The 23,874-nt window shown below is 41.6% G+C and overlaps 1 protein-coding gene across 2 annotated transcripts; it reads right to left on the bottom strand.

Annotated features, from left to right (window-relative positions):
- Positions 1-1,170: 1,170 nt before the first annotated feature.
- LOC117371388 (butyrophilin-like protein 2) lies at positions 1,171-11,099 on the bottom strand. Of its 2 annotated transcripts, XM_055221771.1 has the most exons (8): positions 10,984-11,099; positions 10,051-10,386; positions 9,651-9,683; positions 7,454-7,744; positions 7,054-7,344; positions 5,141-5,158; positions 3,923-4,045; positions 1,171-3,842 (listed from the first exon to the last, which is right to left on the bottom strand). In XM_055221771.1, the coding sequence occupies exons 1-8, from the start codon at positions 11,048-11,050 to the stop codon at positions 3,769-3,771; spliced, it is 1,233 nt and encodes a 410-aa protein (XP_055077746.1). In that variant the 5' UTR covers positions 11,051-11,099; the 3' UTR covers positions 1,171-3,768. The 2 variants fall into 2 exon arrangements, with proteins under 2 accessions (XP_055077746.1, XP_055077747.1); XM_055221772.1 differs by lacking the exon at positions 9,651-9,683.
- Between the last annotated feature and the right edge of the window lie 12,775 nt (positions 11,100-23,874).

The following is a 23,874-nucleotide window of genomic DNA, read 5'->3' as shown; positions in this document are numbered from 1 at the left end:
TATACCTTTGATGTTTGCAATTCTTTTTAGATGGTAGAAAGCTGCAGATGTTCAAGTCCATTATTGCCCCTAGATTTCTAGCCTGATTTGAAGATTTTAGAGAGAGAGAGAGAGACTGGAGGTAACTGCTGACACTTTCTCTGTTTCTGTGGGCCAAAGACTATGAATTCAGTCTCGTCTGTGTTTACCGTTTTTATCATTTTATTAGAGACACATTTTCCAATTTCAACAAAGAACTCCCTGTCTTCTAGATAGGACTTTTAGTGCACCAGTTTAGTGCTGTACCAGAGATGCCCCTCCCTCTTTTAGTCTCTCTCTCTGTAAGAGGATCCTATGATCCACAGTGTCAAAGGCAGCACTCAGATCTAACAGGATCAAGAAAGAGACTTTTCCTGCATCAGTGTTCACACTTGTCACCTTGAGCAGTCTCAGTGCTGTGGTGGGGTCTAAAACCTGACTGGAAAACATCAAAGGAGTTGTTAATTTGGAGAAACTTAAGCTGTTGGTAAACAACTTTTTCAAGGACTCTGCCTAAAAACGGCAGATTTGAGATTGGTTGGTAATTGTTCAATATTGTGACATCAAGACTATTCTTCTTTAGGAGAGGCTTGATAACTGCAGTTTTCAAAGCTCTTGAGAATGTTCCAGATTGAAGTGACATATTAACTATGCAAACGAGCGGTGACAGTAAACTGTTGAGCACATACATTTGAAATCTAGTAGGTAACACATTGAGGCAGCATGTAGAGCTCCTGGAGTTTTGTCAGTTAAATGTGCAAAGTGAGTCAGCTCTAAGTGTCTAGGTGGCTGTAGGGTTGTTATTAAGTAACTCAAACTTTGATATTTTAGGACTATCAGAGACCTGGCTCACAAGCTCTTCTGATTCTGGCATCATTTGTCGCAAACTACAAGGTGTAGATAGAGGGATAGAGTCGGGGGGAAAGAAGGGCTAATTTTTGCTTTATGTAAAAAATCACTTAGAATGCTCTCAACTTAGTGTACCAAAAGAGGTCGAAATAAAGAACGACTTGGTAAAAATCTCTTTTTCCAGAGATGATTTTTACACTGATTTGCCTGTATCATCCTCCCTCGACAAAAATGTACTTTTATGAAGAACTGGAGGCACTAATTAAGCACCACACTATACAAAACAAGTCCAACGAAATAATTGTGATTGGTCATTTTAATGTGAACTGGGAGTGTAAGAAGGACAGAAAAACATTTAAACATACTGCGGAGACTCTAAATTTCTCTCAACTCATTGAGCAACCTACAAGAATCACAAGACATTAAAAAAACAAAATAGATTTATTCTTTACTAACAAGCCTGAATGGATAATCAAGTCATATAACTTTCTGACTGGTATTTCAGACCACAAGTTTGTTATTTTCTAGGAAACTCATCAAGTCAAGGATCACTAATGATTTTACATTAAAACAATAATGTAATTTGCCATGGCTGAACAAAAAATGTAGGAATCTGATGAAAACTAGAAACCAGTTGCTGAAACAATTTTTGAAAATAGGTCTAATCATAGACAGATCGAGATTTAGTCACATGTGAAATAAAGTAGCTGCAAGTCTAAGACAGGCCAAAACGTCTTTATAAATGTAAAAGAAAATGCAGAAGGAAATGGTAAACTTTTTTTTTTAGCAACATTTAAACAAACTGCAAATGGTCAATCAAACAAAAATAACAAGACAATGGAACTACTGCTTTATTTAGCTACTCATTTAAACATTTTTTTCATAACCTCTGTAACTGAGATCACTGAGAACACTTCACCCAATCTGCTTACACTGATAATATCAGTGACCCTGATCAGGCTCTGTTCAGGATCACTGATATTTCAGACCACAAAGTTGCCACAGTAATTACAGGCTTAAAAAACTCAAAAGCACTTGATGCAACTGGCCTAAATACAATTTTTTTTTAAAGAATTTAAGGATCCCTTTGTATGACCAATCACCCATGTCCTCAATATGTCCTTCCTAAGGTTGGTTGTCCCAACTGATTGCAAAGTAGCTGCAGTAACACCAGTTTTTAAATCAGGTGCTAAAGCAGATATGGTTAATTATCTGCCTATAAGCATACTTCCTGTAATATTGAAAATAGCTGAGAAGTGGGTGGTCAAACTCACTGCTCATTTAGAAAACACCAAACCCTCTTTACATCTACTAGAGTTTGGCTTTCACACCCATCACTCCACAGACACAGCCCTGTGTGTGTTAATAGAAAACATAAAGTGCTTGTTGGATAGGAGTCCCTGTGTTGGGACTGTCTTCTTAGATTTGAAGAAAGCCTTTGACTCTGTAAACCATTAGATTTTGCTGTCCAGGTTGACTCAGTTTAACATTTCCAGCCATGCTCAATGGTTTACATCATATGTGTCCCACAGGAAATACTATGTGGTAGTTGATGGTGTAAAATGTTCACATTTAGATGTTGGTGTCCCGCAGGGGTCAATCCTTGGGCTGGTCTTATTCTTTATCAATAACTTACCAAATGCATGTCCAAATGTATTCTCACAGATGTATGCGGATGATGCAATCATCTACACTCAAGCCGAAAATGTTCAGCAAGCTGCTGATGACCTCACAGCTGCCTTATAATGGGTGCATAACTGCCTTAAGGACTCATGCCTCTTGTTAAAAATCACAAAAATGGTCTGCCTGTACTTCTCTAAACATTATACTGAACTAAAACAATCTAATGTCTTTATTGAACTTGATCTGGTCTCAGAATTTAAATACCTCGGAGTTATCCTAGACCCAACATTGTCCTTTAAAAGTCACGTTAAAAAAAAAGTGTCCCAGGTAATTCAATTCAATAATCAGAATTTTCGTCACATCCGGAATAACTTTGACATGAGTGCTGCTAAAACATATTTCTACTCTATGATTATCTCCCACATAGGCTATTGTTTAACTACTTGGTCTTAAAACCACCCTTAAAACCAAAAGCTCAAAGGAAAAACTGGTTATGGTCAAACCAAACATGCATTCATTTCTAGTGACAATGTGATTGTAACTTTTCTATAGAGACATATTTTGCATGTATGGGCAAAATATGGAGGGGGTGGGTATAAAATGTAAAATGTAAATGCAATGTGTATTATTTTGGAAGGTGCAATGAGTGGAATGTGCAACTATGGGAATTGTGCAATTTTTATTTTGAGCCCTCTGTGACCCCAGCCCTTGGGACAACGGATAGAAATTACCCTTTGCCTATAATCTGGCGGGTTTACGTTCATGTCTGTCATGTCATGTCTGTTCAGTAACATGCTATGCCCCAACCAAATAAATATATAAATGAAATTTAATTCAATTTGTGTTGTGGAATTGATGGCATTTTAATGCCCTGAACCTTGTCATTAAACAATACTGCAAACTCATTGCACTTAGATGTGGAAATTAGTTCTAACGGCGGCGGAGCTGGAGGGTTTGTTAATCTGTTTACTGTTGCAAACAGGACATGAGAGTTGTTACAACTGAAAGTATCTCAGTAAAATTATCAATAAAGCTTAAGCATTAGGGAGTGCTGGGGAGGTTTGTATATGACTCAGAGTATGGAGGGGGATTGTTTTAGCTCCATTCTAAAGGAAACATATTCAAAAGATGAAAACATAATGCATTATTCACAACTACTATCATATACAAAATAAGTAAAAAAGTAAAAGTAAATAGGTAACAAAGAAAAGTTAAAATAGAACAAACAAAAAACTAAGCAAAACCAAAGTACTTGTGTGAAGCAAACGCCGATCATGGTCATGATGAGGACTGGGGGCTAAAAGGCTCAAATGAACTTGAGTCATCAATATGTGATTGCTTTGGTTGCTCATCTGCAAACCAGAAAACAAACTGTCAGTATCAAGAGATTTTATATGAATTCACATTCCAAGCACTTAAAATGAAAACTTACTTGAAGGCTTTTTTAGGTAAGCAACATAATACCAGCAGAAAAAAGATACGATTGCAACTAGACAGAATAGAGCAAAACCTAAAAGAACACCAAGAATTGTAGAAGTTGATCCAGTACCAGCATCTAGAAAAAAGGATTGCCAGTGATCAGATGATATGCTTCAGTTAATGTATGCAACAAACTGACTTGACCTTGAGTAATATGAAATATGAGATCTAAATAAAAGAAATCAATATGAAGTAGCCAAAGTTTCCTCTGGTCCAATAATGATTTTAGCCTTTGGAATTAATATTATTTCAATCTCACAGCTGTTGGCAGAACAAGTTTGAGTCAGTGATGCAACACTGACCTGATTGATCCTGTGTCCACACTGATTTTTTTTAGAACAAAGTGGGTGTACCCAGTGACCCTAAAACTAACTGAAAGCTTTTCTTACAGTAATGTATAGGCTGGTGGAGGAATAAAATAAAATTAGGCAATATGAATCTCCACTGAATACAAGTATAAAAGTATTTTAGGTGGTATGACTAAAACAGACATTGCACTTAAATTCATAATAAACTGGTACATAGCTCAATTAAAAAAACAAAACATTAGATAAGAATATTTATTTGTCTCACAATCAGGGACTTTTAATGTTGCAATGGAAAGCACAAGAACTGAAATTTCCAAGAAAAAGGTTATCCTATCTTTTCTTATTTACAAATTAAGCAAACAGTACATGTTTACCAGTTTATTATGAATAGACACTTTAATACCATAATCTGATTGTTGTGGTTAAATTTTCACTGTTAGCATTACATTCTGCTGTTGTGAACTGTCCTACCTGTATAAATGTAGTGTTTGAACTAGGGATGCACCAATACCGATACTGGTATTGAATATCTGCACCGATCCAGGGAAATTTGCTAGATTGGGTATCGGTTCTGTGTCATCGGATCAGATGATAAATGACAGGTATATAAGATAAATGGATCAATTCTGTAATAAGGTAACTGTGTTTTGAGGGGGGGAAAAAAATGCCATTTTCAGTCCAAATCCCGGTATGGGTTATTGGCAGATACTTAAAGCCAAAGTATCAATAGTGGTATAGGAACTGAAAAAGCTGGATTGGTGCATCTGTGTTTTGAACATGTTCATCTCATCATCAATTTGAACCATTACTTTGACTTTATGTCACATAGTTGAGGAAGTATGATTCCAAGAGGAAATTCTTACCATTGTGTTTCATTTTTTCTGAAACACAAAAAATTCAAATCATTAGAATCAATTACAGAACTCTTATTATTAGAAAATAAGCCATAACCTCCAAGCATCTTTGTTATGCATTAACAAAACCTGTATTAAAAACCATGGGTATCTATCTTGGTAATCAATGCAATTTCAAACGTAAGTATGTTAAATGCACAAACTCCTTCCTCTTACATTAATCCCTACATTCAACACTACAAAGCAAAGGATAAAACAACTGCTTTTTCTTGAAAATGTAAAAATCCAAAAGGTAGTACCTACGATGAACTATGTATGTGTAATATTGTGTTTCATGTTTGCACCCCAAGGCATAGTGCTCTCGCCATTTCTATTCACACTGTATACAGCCTACTTCCATCCTAACACCAATGCAGAAGTGTCATGATGCCTGCATTGTCTGTCTCCCTGTGTGCTCTCCCCCTCCCCTACCTGTCTGAATCCGGAGCTGGGCGGAGTTCCTACTCCTCCCGTGCGCACCTGGAGAGCATTAGCGCAATCATCACCACCTGCTGTCGAGTATATGAGGGCTCGGCAGATGACACTTGGAGCCAGACCGTCCGCGTGTAAACGTGAATGTTCCAGCTCAGTTTTGTATCCTGTTACCTGTCTACTCGTGTCTTACTGGATTTTGCTGTTTCCCAGATTCCTGCTCCCTCGCTCACTCCTGCTCCTGACCCTGCGCTCCAGCTCCGGTACAGTCCACCCCTCGTCTTCGCCTCCTGTCCTGTTTTGGTCTCCGGCCTGCTTCTTGTCTCCTGCCCTGGTCCTCGCTCCCTGGATTACTCCTGTCCGGTTCCCCCCGGTCTCGTCTCCGGTCCTGTCCCGCTCCAGCCCTGGCTGTCTCCGTGTCTGCTCCGGACTTCCCCCGCTTGGCTTGCTCTGTTCCTGAGTCCGATCCTGTCTTCGTCTGGTCCTGGTGTTCCCTGTTTCTGCTTAACACTCCGCACGCCTGGTTCGCCTCCCGTGTGTTTTATGAACTATTGACTCATATTATTTCACAAACTGATAATAACTAATAATAATAACTGTTCTTGTTTTGTCTGATTTTTTCCTGTTGCTTTGTTTCTGTGTGTAGGCAGCACGGTGGCTGAGTGGCATCACTCATGCCTCACAGCAAGAAGGTTTGGTTCGATCCCCTGGTCGCCCAGGCCTTTCTGTGTGGAGTTTTTCATGTTTCTCCCTGTGTCTGGATGGGTTTTTTGGATGGCTCAAGTGGAAGAGGTGATGGAGCATAGAACACGGTACAGATTTATGGCGATCATAGACAATGCCCCACACCCTCTACATGAGGCCTTCACCCACCCTTGAACCTGAAGTTGGTCACTCTAAAAATTCCTTCAGGATTAATAAGGTTCCTAGCTATCTTTCTACGGCCCGGTCAAATGACTAGACTAAAACTGAAGAGAGATCAAATGATAGTGCACATTAACTACGTCATGGTGTGAGGTTGCTCACAAACACAGTGAAGGAAATTCAAAAATTGGTTTCAGAGAAAAAAAAAGCCAAGATGTGAAAAAGACCCAAGTAATCACTAGGTTTGAGAAATAGAAAACCTAAAAAAGTGTCCAATTTCAAACATCACATCAGACCAATGCATGTTTTCTCAACACAGAAGGGGACTTGAAGCATTTTTTTCATAAACAGTCTCTACTTTTCAATCTGTAAATGGGTCTTTTCACATAATTGCACACTGTAGGTTGGCATTTTTGTTATTAACATCAGATAAAACATTTCATGTCAATAGCACCTTTGAAAATAAAATAAAAATCACACGCATGCACGCACGCACACACACAGCAACAGACATCCAAGACGGAAAGTGGGAATGGTGGAATGGGTTTAAGATGCAATTGTCATATTAGGTTTGAATGAGGACATACCTACTATGTTGAGTATAACGTATGATGTCTGGATATCTGGGATTTTACAGCTGTAACGTCCACTGTCAGACTTCTGTGTGTTGTGTATTTTGATGGAGGCGTTACCAGACTTGAGTTTGTGTTCAAAATGTGTAAGTCGTTGTTCCTCTGACTTCACTCTGTCAGTGTCGTAGAAAAACACTTCCTTATGATCTTTGCTCCAGCTGAACCTGTGAATATTTTCTCTAGATTCCAGAGAACAAGGCAGAATAGCGTCTTCTCCTTCTGACACAGCAACAGCATCTACAATATCTAAAATAATGAACATAAAATATTTGTTACCTTCTGTGTTTTGTAAATATTGGTGTTTTTGCTACAGCTGAAGGTTCACTCATTGTTACACCTTAACAATAACTCTCACCTTGAATTCTTACTAGCAGTGTGTTGTTAATCTGATGGTGAATCTCTCTCTGAGTTGCCACACAGGTGTATTCGTCACTCCTGGTCACATTTAATTCAAGTTCCACAAAAAATCGTCCTGAAAGGTCTTCACTCCATGTTACATGTTTATCTTCAGTTGAGAGCAGAAGGGGCTTTCCAGCACTGTCTCTCCACTCCACCTCAGGTTTAGGGTGACCTTGAACTTGACATTGCAATAACCACCAGGTATTTTCTATACGAATTGGCTGAACACTTGGCCTAGGAACTGCCCCTGAGAGAGAAGATCCAAGAGAAAAACAAGATTCAAAATGTATTTGGCATTTCAGTAAAAATACACTGAAACTAAACACTGTTGTTGTTATCAAAAGTAGAACATAAAAAGTATAATTAAATGGCAATAAAGGCCTTGCGATCGCCCACTTCAGCACAACTGCAAAATGATTCAGGTTTCACATGATCAGACAACCAAAGTGTTTCAGTCTGCTCATAATGGTGATTACCTTTGGCTCCTATTGGGTTACAACGGAAGAGGTTTGTCATTGTACAGGCAAAAGACTGTAAAATAGGATGTGTGTCTCTTTGACTTTTTAAACAACATAAAAGGAAAATAATTCAAACTTTTCTCCCCATAATGTTACTTTATTTCACTGACATAGGAATACAATGGAAGACATTTCTGTTCCTAATGAAAAAAACTATCTAAAGTAAAGTTGATTTTTTTGAATGAGGGATACAGTACATAATTTTTTCTGACATTTTTTTTATTAAGTCATTTTCACCTGTGCTGATCATCCTACTATCCATCCATCCATTCATTTTCTTCCACTTTATCCGGGGCTGGGTTGCAGAGGCAGCAGTTTCAGCAGGGAGGCCCAGACTTCCCTCTCCACACACACTTCCTCCAGGTCTTCCAGGAGGATCCCGAGGTGTTCCCAGGCCAGCCGAGAGACATAGTCCCTCCAGTGTGTCCTGGGTCTTCCCTGGGGCCTCCACCCGGTGGGACATGCCCAGAACACCTCTCTAGGGAGGCGTCCAGGAGGCATCCGGAATGGATGCCACCTCAAGTGGCTCCTCTCGACGTGGAGGAGCAGCGGCTCTACTTTGAGCTCATCCTGTGTGACTGAGCTCCGCACCCTATCTTGAAAGAAGTGCCCAGCCACCCTGCAGAGGAAACTCATTTCGGCCGCTTGTATCTGCAATCTTGTCCTTTTGGTCATTAACTAAAGGTCATGACCATAGGTGAGGGTAGGAACGTAGATTGATCGGTAAATTGAGAGCTTTGCCTTCCGGCAACGGTCCAATACAGCGACCGCATCACTGCAGACGCTGCACCGATCTGCCTGTCAATCTAACGCTCCCTCCATCCCTCACTCGTGAACAAGATGGACCCACGTCCTCCTTTTGGGCTGAGCCCGGCCGGTCACCAGGTGCTTGCATTCAAGCCCCAACCCCAGGCCTGGCTCCAGGGTGGGGCCCCGGCTGCTCATGATCCTTGATATATTACTCATCATAGGGGTATTGGGAACTGCTCTTTGGCTGACCAGTCACCTAGGACCAGTTTGCCATGGGAGACCCTACCAGGGGCATAGTGCCCCAGGCAATATAGCTTCTAGGATCATTTGGGTATGCAAACTCCCCCACCATGATAAGGTGGCAGTTCAAGTTTAGTTGACAGCCTTCAAGTGAAATCAATAGCATAATAGTTTTGCTTAAAAAGCTTGGTTGAAAATACAGAAAACGTTTCTGTTCCAATGCGATGTCATAACCTCAAATGGAGGGTAAGGTAAAACTCAATTGGCTCAAAGTTTGTGAAACTAGATTATGTAATTAATTGAGATTTTGGTTCACAAACTTGCCATATCAATCTTGTGGCCTCTTAAAGTCTTTTCAGACAATAGTACTATGTAAAATAAAAACATTTGTTCTGTCAGAAGGTCTTTCACATTGTGCCATTTGTTTTATATTGTGGATAAACCCTGTGATTTCAGAGCTACTACCCATAAACACTGTCAAAACTATTGCATTATTAACAACTTCATTTTAAACAGTTACATTCAGAGTTTATCACCTGAATCCAACCTAACCCAGTCTGTTTAGGTCAATAGTAAATGAAAATAAGATTCAAATTGCTTCCAGTCAGAAACATTTCACATGTTGATGTTTTTCAGAATACTCACCAGCGATGTTCTTTCTAATCTTTAAAACACCAACTGCAAGAAATAAAAAAGAACATTTTGAAAGGCATTAATAATTGTGTGATAAAACAAATGATATGAGTACAAGTATTTTATGTCCCTGACTATCCAGTCCAAGCCTGGTCCTCAGTGGAACACTTGACTCAACATTACCTGTAGCAGAGCATGTGATTTGCACCTGGATCTGAGCAGGTTTAAGTCTTAGGACCTTGTCTTTTATGTATTAAATGGCAACAGAAAATACTGAGGAGCAAATACATGAAAAAGATGCAAATCCAAACTAAAACAGCACACACCACACAACAGACAAAAAGCAGACACAATGAAGCTAAACAGAAGCTGTAAAACAAAGTTTATTTGAATGACTGTGATAAATACTCACCAACATTGAGCCTAATGGTAATCTCCTTTTCAACTTCATTGGTGTTTGGCTTAAATAACACACAGGTGTACGTGCCATTGTCCTCCAGACGTGTGTTTTGTATTTTTATGGAGGCATTTCCAGATCTGAGTTCATCTTTAAAGAACAAAACACGACCTCTGAACTGTTCACTTTGACCGTCGAGGCCATGGCCGTAGTATGAGCCTCTCTTATACATAAACACCTCCTTCTTCTCTACTCCGTGGTCTTTTCTCCAGTCAAACTTGTCTTGTCCAGGGCCCAGAGCACAAGGGAGGAGAGCATGTGCACCTTCTGACACAGTGACTACACCAGGCCCTACAACACACAACACAACAAGTATCAGGTATAGACAATCTTTTTAAACCGACTCTACTAACATCACGGAGAGATGGAGGATACAAAAGAAACTTGAAAAGCCACAGTAGGTCAATTAATGCACAGAGCAACATTTAAGCATAAGTACTTTCATCAATAGACTATAGTTAGAACATTTTAGTTTTTTGTAGGCCTACTTTAATTAAACATAGGCTTTAGTCAGACCTCCTCCAAAGGAAGAATCAGGCTGTGAATGTTTTTCATGCACCACAAGACGATGGAAGCTCTCGCCACTAGAGGTCACTAAAGTCCACATAATATATATGCAGGAGCCGAGTCTATAAAGGCCTGCGCATCCATACAGGCTGAAGTTATGAGACACACCTAATGACGTCACATGTAGCATCTATAAGTGCAATAAGACATTGTGCACGAGCACGTGCACACTTTCATCAATAACAGACTTCGCAGTAAAACAACCTAATGTGAAACAGGCTTCACTGATGTCTAAAATCACTGGGCTAATCCAGTGATGCAGGTGTCGAAACAGCACAAACTGTGACAAATGAGCCAATAAGTATCGTGTAGTTTTCTTACGGATCTCTTGCGCAGACGCTGGTCCAAAGCCCGGACACAGGAGACAGAACAGCGGGAGCAGGATCATGTTTACACCCTGATGGGAGCTCACTGTGGCTCCGCACTACCGTGAATGTGAGCGAGGAGGGGCACACTCACTTATAAGACACTTTCTCTTCAGCAGTGCCGCCTCTGATCACGTCTGTACTTCCGGTCCCACTACTGCAGCGTCATTCACACGCGCGCGCACGTACAGCACAGATGAGCAGCTGTGTCCGCTTCGTTCAACTGCGCCAAAACAGCGCAATTGTCCCTTTGGCTCTGGTGCAGATGAAGAATACACTGTCCTCTATGAGTATTTAAAACGATGACACTGCAGTTCTCTGTGTGGGGCTGACTCTGCTTCAGTTTGTGAAATGGTGTCGGTCTGGAGGAAGAAACGTGTTGAAAACAACACAAACTAACAACTGTTGTGTTAATTGTTTTAGGACTACAGATGGAAAGTAGCATTATGCTAAATCTGGTGCAGCCATCTTTTTAATGTAACTGCATATTGTCCTTTAAATAAATAAACATGTGTTTAGTGTATTTAGGTGGAGAAAGGCATTTGAATGTGAAAGGTGAAATGATCAACTTGGCCTTAATAGTGTTTAGAAGACAAATCCCTGAACAAATTTGTGAAGCTATAAGACTCTTATCAAAGGACATATGGGTTAAACAGATTAAAACTGAAGTGCCATATTTGATGATTCTACACAACATGGATTAGGCAGGTGTAATAAAAACAATGTAGAGCATTACTCAAACTACCATTACAATATATGTTAAATTCCGATCAGGAATTACATAAATTGTAATAGTAGTCTCTTCTTGAGTCACTTTTGTGTGCATGTGTCTGTCGGGGTGTGTGTGTGTGAGCGTGGGGCGCTGACTTCCTCAGATGACTGTTTACTATTATTTGCTCTTTGAATGATAGCGCCCAGGTGTGTCTGAACCAACACTGCATTGTTACGACCCAGCTTAGCTAGGGAAAGTAACAAAACAAGGTGGAACATTGTGAAACTAAAGTTATAATTTAAAACAAATGTTAAAGTAAAAAACTAACAAAGAGGCTCTTAACAGTAGTTTTCAATGTGTAACTTAAATACAGCTAGCAAAACAATAGCACTAAAATTACAATTACACAAAACAAAAAAAGTCTCAGAATTAACCAAAGATCTATGAGTGTCACAATTTCAAAGTCCAAATTACAAGAATCACACAGAACAAAAGTAGTTGTTCCTGACAGAACCTTGCAGCCAGGAGTGGCATGAGGCGGGCCCTTTTAAGGAGTGGTTGTCGTAACCAGCGGGGCGTAGGGACCGAAGCTGCGAGACTCACGAAACTTTAACAATGTCTTTATTCACAATAAGTGTTCATAGAAACCAAAGTTCATTTATCCACAAGGCCGGGGAACGAGGCTGCTTCATAGCATAGTGTCCGACATAACATAGTTCATAAATCCAAAGTAGCTGGGGAGCGTGGGTGCGGGTCCGTGAGCGCAGAGAGACAAAAGTGCACGACAGTGAAGACACAAGACCATACCAGGCGGAGGTGCGGGTGCTGGGGTAGTCCGGAGCAGGTTCTGGGGCGGAGATCTGGAGCAGGGCAAAAAGGTTCCAATGAGACAAAAATGTACAAGCAAGAATCAAAGTACTAAGCCATGAGTATAATCACGTGAAACACGCGGACGTTCCGGCCCCGAGTGACTCGTCCGAACCCCTCTTATCCGCGGCAGGTGGCGTTGATTGCGCTGATGGGGAGCAGGTGCGCGTGGGAGGAGTCCGGATTCTGCCCGGAGACAGACAGGTGAGGGAGGGGGGAAGACGAGGGCACAGGGAGAGCATAGCAGGAACCGTGACAGTGGTAGCCACAGGTGAAGACCCAGGAGGGGCCAGGCTCTGGCGCGTCGCACCATGGATTCTGAAGAAAAATTCTGAACTATGAAAAGGGTCACCTCAGGGGATGTCATAAAATAATTAACCAGAAGAGAAAGTAAAACACTTTAAAATAACAACAATCATACACAGCAAATCGGGTGAAGTGTCTTGCCCAAGAACACAATAAGAGCTGGGATGAAACCTCTGACCTAATGCTGCGACTCCTGCTTCAAAAATTAGGCAGTTAAATTGTTACAATATTTGTTACATTTTTCAAATAAATAAGGCATTTTTGTGTTTAAAAGGTAAAAATTGCCCCTGTAAATCTGAAAAATTTAGACAGTTTTATTTTGTGTATTTTATTTAGTATTAGAGTAAACTAGATTTGGCTGGAAATGTACCTAAAATTCAGGTTATAAATTTATCAGGTTTAGAGTGAGATATCAACAAATCTTGTCAAGTACAAAACTTTGGTGTAGATGCTATTTTAAAGTGTAACTACATCAACTTTTTTTGTTACTAAACTCTATACATAGTGTTTTAATATCATCTACTGCTCCTAGTCCTTTCTTGCCATTTAATAAATAAATAAATAAATAAATAATTTAAATTGGATTTATGTGCAGCTTTCCTGTCAGAAATAGACAAAAACTGAGTGCATGCCCTCTTCAGTGGCCATTGTAATTTCAAGTACTACATGACATCACACATCACTTCCCTAATTGCATATTTTTATAATAATTATAATGCAGAAGTCTTATAAAGCACTTTTCTAGATGCTCACAGTCAATTTTGTGCATTGTTTATTAATTCCATACTGGTGGTAAGGCACTACTGTAGCCACAGCCGCCCTGGCATAGACTGAAGGAAGTGAGACTGATAATCATAAGCCTCGTTTCCATAGGGCCGGTACAGGGTGGTATAGTGTGGACCCTGAGTGTTTCCACTGCATAAAGTGATCTGTACCGCTCCTTTTTAGGAGTCCAAATGTGGGTGATAGGACATTGTGGCACTTGATATTCACTGTGGTCCTATCCATGTACTAACCAAGCCTAGCCTTGCTTAGTTTCTGAGATATGATGAAATCTGGCTTTGGCAATCAGATTTGGCCAGGTATTAATAGTGTTTAGAGGACAAAGCACTGAACAAATGTGTGAAGCCATGAGACTCTAAATCAAAGGACTGATTAAAGCTGAGGTGCCATATTTGCGGATTATACACCACATGGACTAGGCAGGTGTAATAAGTACACACTAAATTTGAGGGGTAGAAAAAATAGGAGTTTACCAGAAAAGTATAAAGGTGTAACTATTTAGAAGTTTATTCAGTATGTTTTGCAGCACAGTCTGTTATCCAGCATCCCTGCATGGGGTTCAGTTTTGGGGTTAATTGAACAGGTGTTTAAGAGCACAAATAATTCTTTCTCTCAGAAAACGCAGCAAGGTCTTCATCGCAAGGTATATAAAACAAATTATTTTGTAGTGAATTACATTATTTCAGCAGTAATTATGTGTGTAATCGAGCTATAATATTAAATAACGTGACATAACGTTGTAAAACTTTATCTTGACTGCGGCTCACGCCCACACTTTGCCTGAGTTTGTAGCGGGCTCATGGCCGCTGGTGTCTCCTCTTCAGTGGCGTAAGACACACTTTATGACCTCTTAGACAGATGTTAATGTCTCTCGCTCTAAATGTTGTCTTTCATGTACAGTGTGAGAGGAGTCAACAACAAAGCACCTGTTCAGCTCAAATGCAGGCGAGGCTCCGTTTATCGAGGTAGGATAAACCTTTAGCTTCACGGAGAATAGCGAGGCTCTGTGAACCAAGAGTCATTACAATTTAGCATTGATACACTAATTTGTAAGTTTTGCTGGTGTATCTTCGCTCACTCTATTTCAATAGAACAGTTAGTGTTTTTTTAGCTATAGCCTTGAACGCATTTTCAGCACCGATGTTGACCACGGAATGATCCACCTAGTGGCCCGGACAGGTGCAGGGCTTGGACAGGTGCCGGGGTTGGACAGGTGCAGGGCTTGGACAGGTGCCGGGGTTGGACAGGTGCAGGGCTTGGACAGGTGCCGGGGTTGGACAGGTGCAGGGGTTGGACAGGTGCCGGGACTGGACAGGTACAGGGGTTGGACAGGTGCCGGGGTTGGACAGGTGCAGGGGTTGGACAGGTGCCGGGGTTAGACAGGTGCAGGGGTTGGCGGTGTCACTGCCTCAGGTGGAAACTAGCAGACCCACACCACAAATGACCCAGTGTGTTAGATGTTACGGACATTTTAACACTTTGCAGTGGCTTTAGCAGCAGAGTGGACATAAGTGACTGTGTAGCCTCGGTCTTAATTAGATATGTTAATGTTTTCTGCATTTATACGTGAACGTGTATTTATGTACAACAAACATTAAAATATGGTTTATTTCTAGCAGATAATGTCATTGCTACTTTTCTTTGGCAATAAGAAAGATGAGATCTCACACACTGGTGAGTGCATAAATACACACAAATACATTAAATGATCAACTCACATAAAGTTATAGTAAATATTGTACTTGTGTTTTAGTTTGAGAAGTTCCAGATAGTGGGGAACCACTGTTGAGGTCACAGATGACCATGGAGTGGATGTTGATGAGGACGTCTTTGCAGATCTGGCTGATAAAGACATGGGATTCATCATTGCTACAAGTAGGCCTAAATGTGCGTTAATATGATTTATTAAAGTATGTTTAAGGAGAGCTGTCTATGCTTTTTAAAATGAGTTTTTGATTTTAGTGCTTCACTTGGAGCCAGTGAATTTGTCTGCCTGCACAGACCTAAATGTGTTTGGTGATGCCTCAAACCTGTCTGACTATATGACACTTGGTAAGTAAGACAAGAAAAGTTGTATTAATTTATGTGCCTATTCATGGAATATCACGTCTGACAGACTTGTGAATTTTAGAGGATGACAATGATCCAAAATGTATATATGTGGGACTGACCCATTGTCCATCTCAAGCAGTCTAAGCAGTGAGTCTGTTTTGAGTGAAATTATATACTGTTCATCCAAAAAATAATAATTTTTGCAGTTAGTGTGATAGCCTTCATGGTGTATTAAAGGTACACTATGCAACTTTTCTGGTGAAATGTTCCACAGTCTTAATCTTCAGTCATTAATTTATTTCCACTAACACAATACTGTATATGTTTTATATCAATAAAACACTTGTACTATACACTTGTATACTGTATAGATGTAAGATAAGCAAGTTTATGACTGTGAATTTGTTTAGACAAAGCTATATGATCTCCACTGAGGCAAGTGGGTAGTGGAACTCGCACCAGAAAAGTTACAGTGCACTTTTTAAATATTTACAGATTCTGTTTTTTTTGTTTGGTTTTTTTATTTCAGAATGTGAAGAAAGTTCTGAGATGTAATTCTGAGAGCAGAAATGTAATTACAGAATACATAGAAACTGGAACTTTGAAAGACTCAACTCAACGCATTATGGTGAATGTCGTTGCTGCCATGTGTGAAAAAGAAGGGTAAGAAAATACTGTATCACACATGCCTTGTGTTTGTAACATTATTACAAACTATTTCATGTTTTTCTCTTAATCTAGGAGAGCAGTTCGCAGACAAACTAAAGAGTTTCGTGCTCTTGGCATAGTAGAGCTGTTCTCCTCCATATTCCAAAAAGGAATATCTAAGACTTTCACTTTCTCACAATTTTAAATGTTGGAAACTGGGCTAAATCTGTTGTTTTTAGGAACACGTCCTTGATATGAAAAGCAACTCTGGGTTCCTTCAGTGGTGTCTAAAAACCGTGCAGTGCCAGTTGAGAATGGTGTCTATAGATCGCAGCAAGCAGCCACACAAAGGTGGGCCAATGTCTCCAAGACTGCCTGCTTCTGTGCAGCATTCAGGTGATGAATGCCTGGAAGCAATGGTACTTCTTACTCACACAACTGACGAAGAACTGGTCTCAAAGATTAGACAAACCTTCAACTGATAAATATGAAGTGTGAATTCATTCTTTCCAACACTGCCACAAGATGTGTGAATACTGATGGTGGGTAATACTTGTTGCTTGTTCTCCATTAATAGATTTTTCTTTGATGTTTGAAGATGGGATTTCTACAAGATTCCACGAAAAATGGACCATGAACTTTAAAGTAATCAAAGAAGCACAGACCCTGATAGAGACATATCTTAGAAAATGTCCAATGGCAGCCCTCAGTGAAGCTACCTTGCTCCTCTGTGGGGCCACAGAGGAGCAAGGTAAACACATACAATTTGTATATTATTTATTTCCTCACAAGGCATAACTATTAACTTTGATGCACGTTAGGATTGTATTTATATTAACAAGTAATGATTTGTTTTAGAGATGATTTGCTGATTCTTCTGCTGTATCTTCTTTCACCACAAGCTGCTGCAAAAAAGTGGACAAAGAAAATCAGTGTTGAGGAAGTTACAGAACATCTGGTGAAATATCAAAAGGTTTGTTTAAAGAAGTCTTGCACCTTTTTATAAGCAAGTGTCTTGTATTTTGTGTTTATTTCAGCCCTTCCAAAGCCTTGAGTATAACCTTCTGATTATTGAAGGAAATCCACAGCCACTCTTTTCTATAATTTTATATGTATGAAATGAATATTATAATAAACCCCCAAATCTTAACTCCCCAAAAAGGTAAAAAATCTCTAAAAACGTTTTTATGTGAGTTTATTTTAACCCCTCGAAAGGGGTTAATGATCAACTCCAAAAAAAAAAAAAAAAAAAAAAGGAAAAAAAAAAAAGTAAAATTCCATTTTTGGAGTAGAATCGATGGAACTGTATATACACCTTTAAAAGAGCTAAAGTATGATTTATAATGTATATGTAGAGCATTACATGTATAAAGTATAATGAAGAGCATTACTCAACCTACCATTACAATTTATGTTAAGTTCAAAACAGAACTTACATAAATTGTAACAGTAGTCTCTTCTTGAGTCCCTTCCCGTGTGCGGGCATGTGTGTCTGTGTGTTTACGTGTGTGTGCATCTGAGTGCAGGTGTGAGCGTGTGTGTGTGTGTGTGTGCATCTGAGTGCAGGTGTGGGTGTGACCGTGTGCGTGTGTGTGTGGGTGTGAGCGTGGGCACTGACTTCCTCAGAATGAACCTGTGGTCTCAAGACCGTTTACGATTATTTGCTCTTTGTGTGATAGTGCCCGGGTGTGTCTGAACAAACACTGGATTCTGAAGAAAAATACTTAACTATGAAACGGGACACCTAAGGGTATGTCATATAAATAATTAACCAAAAGAGAAAGAAAAACACTTAAAAGTAACCACAATGATACACAGGCAAGTTAAGTGAAGTGTCTTGCCTAAGAACACAACAAGAGATAGGATGGAACCAATGTTCCCTCTAATTTTTCGCGAGTCTGAGCAAACACACAAACTCCCTGAGCGGTCCCATGGACCACTGTGAGCAACATCAGACGTGCGCACTGTGGTCATGCTGCATCGCATCCATCCAAGTTAAATGGTTTATTAAAAGAATCAAATTACCGTAAATTTCGGATTATAAGCCGCTACTTTTTTCCCACGCTTTGAACCCCGCGGCTTATACAGCAGTGCGGCTTATTTATGGATTTTTTACTGGATAACGGCCCCTGGGTTTTATTTTCACGGACAAGCCTTCTACACGTGGCAGATAAATATGGCAAAAACAACTTAAGTGCATTAAAAAAATACAACTCACCAAACCGCTGCATCAGAGGGAGCCCTGCGCTGATTATGTGATTATGTCTACTCTGCTCCGCAGTTTCTTTCAAAAAAAAAAAAAACAACAAAAAGAAAAACTCTAAAGGCGTATCGTTTAATCCCAGGTGCTTATTCTCCATGTGCCAAAGCAGTTTTGAAGGTTTCATTGCCTTATTTGCTTTTCCCGTATGTTACGTAGAGCAGACTGTGCGCGTGAGTCACCTGCAGCGACAAACCCAGATTATAAGTAGGTATTGTCTGTTAAATTAGGCCCGAGCCCCTACAGGGCGTAGGGCCTATTGCTTCCGCAACGATGAGTGCGGAAGCAATAGCACCGCGACCTTGCACAGACTCCTGTGTCCTAGCAACCCATGCCGTAGGCATGGGACATGCATATTTGTTCTTGCTAGCATGTCAGCGTCAACAATGAGTCAATGGGCGAAGCCCATTGACTCATTGTTGACGCTGACGCAGCGCGAAGCGCTCATGTCTCCAAACACACTCCTGGCATCGAGCCCTATCCAAGCCCCCATGCCGCAGGCATGGGCCATCTTTATTACTGCTAAAATGAATGGAAGTCAATGGGAGGTCAATGGCGGACCCCGACGTCATGGCGAATGACGAGCGCGTTAGCGCTCGTCATTCGCCATTGACCCCACGGTGACGTGGGGAAAGTCGAGAGCTTTCAAAAAACGTATAATATGTCATTGTAATGTTATCGGATATATTGTTTTTGCTAAAAATATTATTATTTTTTTTTAGGCCCGAGCCCCTACAGGGCGTAGGGCCTATTGCTTCCGCAACGATGAGTGCGAAGCACTCATCGTTGCAGACTGTCTTCACGAAGTTGCGCGCGACGCGCGCAACTTCGTGGCAGCACCGCGACCTTGCACAGACTCCTGTGTCCTAACAACCCATGCCGTAGGCATGGGTTTTCATATTTGTTGTTGCTAGCATGTCAGCGTCAACATCGAGTCAATGGGCGAAGCCCATTGACTCGATGTTGACGCTGACATGCGTTAACAGGAGTCAATAGGAGGAGTCGTCCCCCATCGCCCCCCGCACAGACTCCTGTGTCCTAGCAACCCATGCCGTAGGCATGGGTTTTCATATTTGTTGTTGCTAGCATGTCAGCGTGAACATCGAGTCAATGGGCGAAGCCCATTGACTCGATGTTGACGCTGACATGCGTTAACAGGAGTCAATAGGAGGAGTCGTCCCCCATCGCCCCCCGCACAGACTCCTGTGTCCTAGCAACCCATGCCGTAGGCATGGGACATGCATATTTGTTCTTGCTAGCATGTCAGCGTCAACATTGAGTCAATGGGCTTCGCCCATTGACTCAATGTTGACGCTGACGCAGCGCGAAGCGCTAATGTACCCAAACACACTCCTGACATCGAGCCCTATCCAAGCCCCCATGCCGCAGGCATGGGCCATACTTGTTACTGCTAAAATGAATGGAAGTCAATGGGAGGTCAATGGTGGACCCCGACGTCATGGCGAATGACGAGCGCGTCAGCGCTCGTCATTCGCCATTGACCCCACGGTGACGTGGGGAAGGTCCAGAGCTTTCAAAAAACGTATAATATGTCATTCTAATGTTTTCGGATATATTGTTTTTGCTAAAAATATTATTATTTTTAGGCCCGAGCCCCTACAGGGCGTAGGGCCTATTGCTTCCGCAACGATGAGTGCGAAGCACTCATCGTTGCAGACTGTCTTCACGAAGTTGCGCGCGAAGCGCGCAACTTCGTGGCAGCACCGCGACCTTGCACAGACTCCTGTGTCCTAGCAACCCATGCCGTAGGCATGGGACATGCATTTTTGTTCTTGCTAGCATGTCAGCGTCAACATTGAGTCAATGGGCGAAGCCCATTGACTCAATGTTGACGCTGACGCAGCGCGAAGCGCTCATGTTCCCAAACACACTCCTGACATCGAGCCCTATCCAAGCCCCCATGCCGCAGGCATGGGCCATACTTATAACTGCTAAAATGAATGGAAGTCAATGGGAGGTCAATGGCGGAGCCCGACGTCATGGCGAATGACGGGCGCGTCAGCGCCCGTCATTCGCCATTGACCCCACGGTGACGTGGGGAAGGTCGAGAGCTTTCAAAAAACGTATAATATGTGTTTCTAATGTTATCGGATATATTGTTTTTGCTAAAAATATTATTATTATTTTTATTAGGCCCGAGCCCCTACAGGGCGTAGGGCCTATTGCTTCCGCAACGATGAGTGCGAAGCACTCATCGTTGCAGACTGTCTTCACGAAGTTGCGCGCGAAGCGCGCAACTTCGTGGCAGCACCGCGACCTTGCACGGACTCCTGTGTCCTAGCAACCCATGCCGTAGGCATGGGACATGCATATTTGTTCTTGCTAGCATGTCAGCGTCAACATTGAGTCAATGGGCGAAGCCCATTGACTCAATGTTGACGCTGACGCAGCGCGAAGCGCTCATGTCCCCAAACACACTCCTGGCATTGAGCCCTATCCAAGCCCCCATGCCGCAGGCATGGGCCATACTTATAACTGCTAAAATGAATGGAAGTCAATGGGAGGTCAATGGCGGAGCCCGACGTCATGGCGAATGACGGGCGCGTCAGCGCCCGTCATTCGCCAATGACCCCACGGCGACGTGGGGAAGGTCCAGAGCTTTCAAAAAACGTATAATATGTCATTCTAATGTTTTCGGATATATTGTTTTTGCTAAAAATATTATTATTTTTATTATTATTATTATTATTTTTATTTCTTCTTCTGCTCTTTGAGCAGTAATTTGACCCCCTGAACATTTTCAAAAACTCACCAAATTTTGCCCATTATTCAGGTCTGGTGAAAAATTTATTTTTTTATGTGGTGCGTCATTGGGCATAAAAAAATGGCGCGACAGCGCCCCCTGCAAAAGTCAAATTTTTGACGTCAATGGGAGATGTCAACATCAACTTTTTCATACAGCCACCAAATTCGGTACATGCATTCATCAAGTGATGCCAAACAAAAAAGATTATTATGGCCACGCCCCCTGACGCACCGGAAGTCGGCCATCTTGGATTGAAAATTCCAAAATGCAAAGTCAGCGTTTTTGCTGACGTCGCATTTTCGTCAACTCCTCTGAAGGCACTTCACCTGCAGGGCTGAAAATCACTGTACATCATCTAGACAAGTGGGGCATCAAAAGTTATCCAATTTATGATGATCCCTTTTACGGTTTCCGTGCGGCGAAGCCGCAAAATTCCATCGGAATTTTTGCAATTTTCAAATTTCAAAATTTGCTCCCATTTGCGCATACAAAGTCCGATTTGGCTCAAATTCGAATCAGTTGTAAAACTTTCGGGCCTAAAGCTACTCATTATCACAGAAAGTAAATTGGCGCGATAGCGCCCCCTACAGAACATCTAATAAATTTGTATGGAAGGCCAAAAATTTAGTTTTCCCAAATGTTACCAAATTTGACACAAAATTCCATTGGGTCATCCCAATCAATAAAGTCAATCAGACCTATGTTGTTTTATGCACCGTGTTGCCATGGCGATGCGCCAAACTGCCAATGTTATCCTAATGGGAATCCTCCCAATTTTTCCCATTCATGGGAAAAATATTAGTTTCATGGAATAATGTGAAATTTGGCACCATGACTCGTCATGTCATCCTGATCAAAAAAGTCAATCAGACCCATGTCATATTTTTCACTGGGTTGCCATGGCGATGCGCGAAAGCGCCCATGTTATCCTAATGGGGAAATTTGCAAATTTTCGTACATTTCAAAGTCTTATAACAACATATTACCGTCAACGACGAACACAAAATTTGGCACAGTGATTCTTCAGGTCGTCCCCATCAAAAAAGTCCAAGGTGCCAACTTTGTATTTTGCACGGTGTTGCCATAGCGATGCCTGGAAAACCCATGTTTTTGCATTTTGTGCATCAGCACTTCCAATGTGTTTTGACTTGTTTGGTGACAAGTGCAGCCCAAAGCCACAATAAAAAAGGGACAAGTGGCGCGTTAGCGCCACCCACAGGGAGTGCCGGGTCGGCCGAGTGCGAAGCACGGCCCGCGAGGGCCGTTCGATGCCGCTTGCGGCTTTAATTATTTTTATTATTATTATTAGGCCCGAGCCCCTACAGGGCGTAGGGCCTATTGCTTCCGCAACGATGAGTGCGAAGCACTCATCGTTGCAGACTGTCTTCACGAAGTTGCGCGCGAAGCGCGCAACTTCGTGGCAGCACCGCGACCTTGCACGGACTCCTGTGTCCTAGCAACCCATGCCGTAGGCATGGGACATGCATATTTGTTCTTGCTAGCATGTCAGCGTCAACATTGAGTCAATGGGCGAAGCCCATTGACTCAATGTTGACGCTGACGCAGCGCGAAGCGCTCATGTCCCCAAACACACTCCAGGCATCGAGCCCTATCCAAGGCCCCATGCCGCAGGCATGGGCCATACTTATAACTGCTAAAATGAATGGAAGTCAATGGGAGGTCAATGGCGGACCCCGACGTCATGGCGAATGACGAGCGCGTTAGCGCTCGTCATTCGCCATTGACCCCACGGTGACGTGGGGAAGGTCGAGAGCTTTCAAAAAACGTATAATATGTGTTTCTAATGTTATCGGATATATTGTTTTTGCTAAAAATATTATTATTATTTTTATTTTTATTTCTTCTTTCTTCTGCTCTTTGAGCAGGAATTTGACCCCCTGAACATATTCCAAAACTCACCAAATTTTGCCCATAATTCAGGTCTGGCGAAAAATTTAATTTTTTATGTGGTGCATCATTGGACATAAAAAAATGGCGCGACAGCGCCCCCTGCAAAAGTCAAATTTTTGACGTCAATGGGAGACGTCGACGTCAACTTTTTCATACAGCCACGAAATTCGGGACATGCATTCTTCAAGTGATGCCAAACAAAAAAGATTATTATGGCCACGCCCTCGGACGCACCGGAAGTCAGCTATCTTGGATTGAAAATTCCAAAATGCCGAGTCAGCGTTTTCGCTGACCTCGCATTTTTGTCAACTCCTCTGAAGGCGCCTCACCTGGAGGGCTGAAAATCACTGTACATCATCTAGACAAGTGGGGCATCAAAAGTTATCCAATTCATGATGATCCCTTTTACGGTTTCCGTGCGGCGAAGCCGCAAAATTCCATCGGAATTTTTGCAATTTTCAAATTTCAAAATTTGCTCCCGTTTGCGCATGCAAAGTCCGATTTGGCTCAAATTCGAATCAGTTGTAAAACTTTCGGGCTT

This window comes from Periophthalmus magnuspinnatus, chromosome 5 (genome assembly GCF_009829125.3).
Source record: "Periophthalmus magnuspinnatus isolate fPerMag1 chromosome 5, fPerMag1.2.pri, whole genome shotgun sequence".
In the NCBI taxonomy this organism is placed as follows: Eukaryota; Metazoa; Chordata; class Actinopteri; order Gobiiformes; family Gobiidae; genus Periophthalmus; species Periophthalmus magnuspinnatus.
The sequence above is the reverse complement of the archived record's forward strand: the minus strand, read 5'-3'. Positions and strand labels throughout refer to the sequence as shown.

Bases quoted from the DNA above. Each gene is read 5' to 3' on its own strand.
- LOC117371388 (XM_055221771.1), bottom strand. From the start codon at position 11,050: ATGATCCTGCTCCCGCTGTTCTGTCTCCTGTGTCCGGGCTTTGGACCA. The intron at 9,684-10,050 runs GTGAGTATTTAT...TATTTCTTGCAG, and splicing joins TACCATTAGGCTCAATGTTG to TTGGTGTTTTAAAGATTAGA. The intron at 7,745-9,650 runs GTGAGTATTCTG...CTTCTCTCTCAG, and splicing joins GATTAGAAAGAACATCGCTG to GGGCAGTTCCTAGGCCAAGT.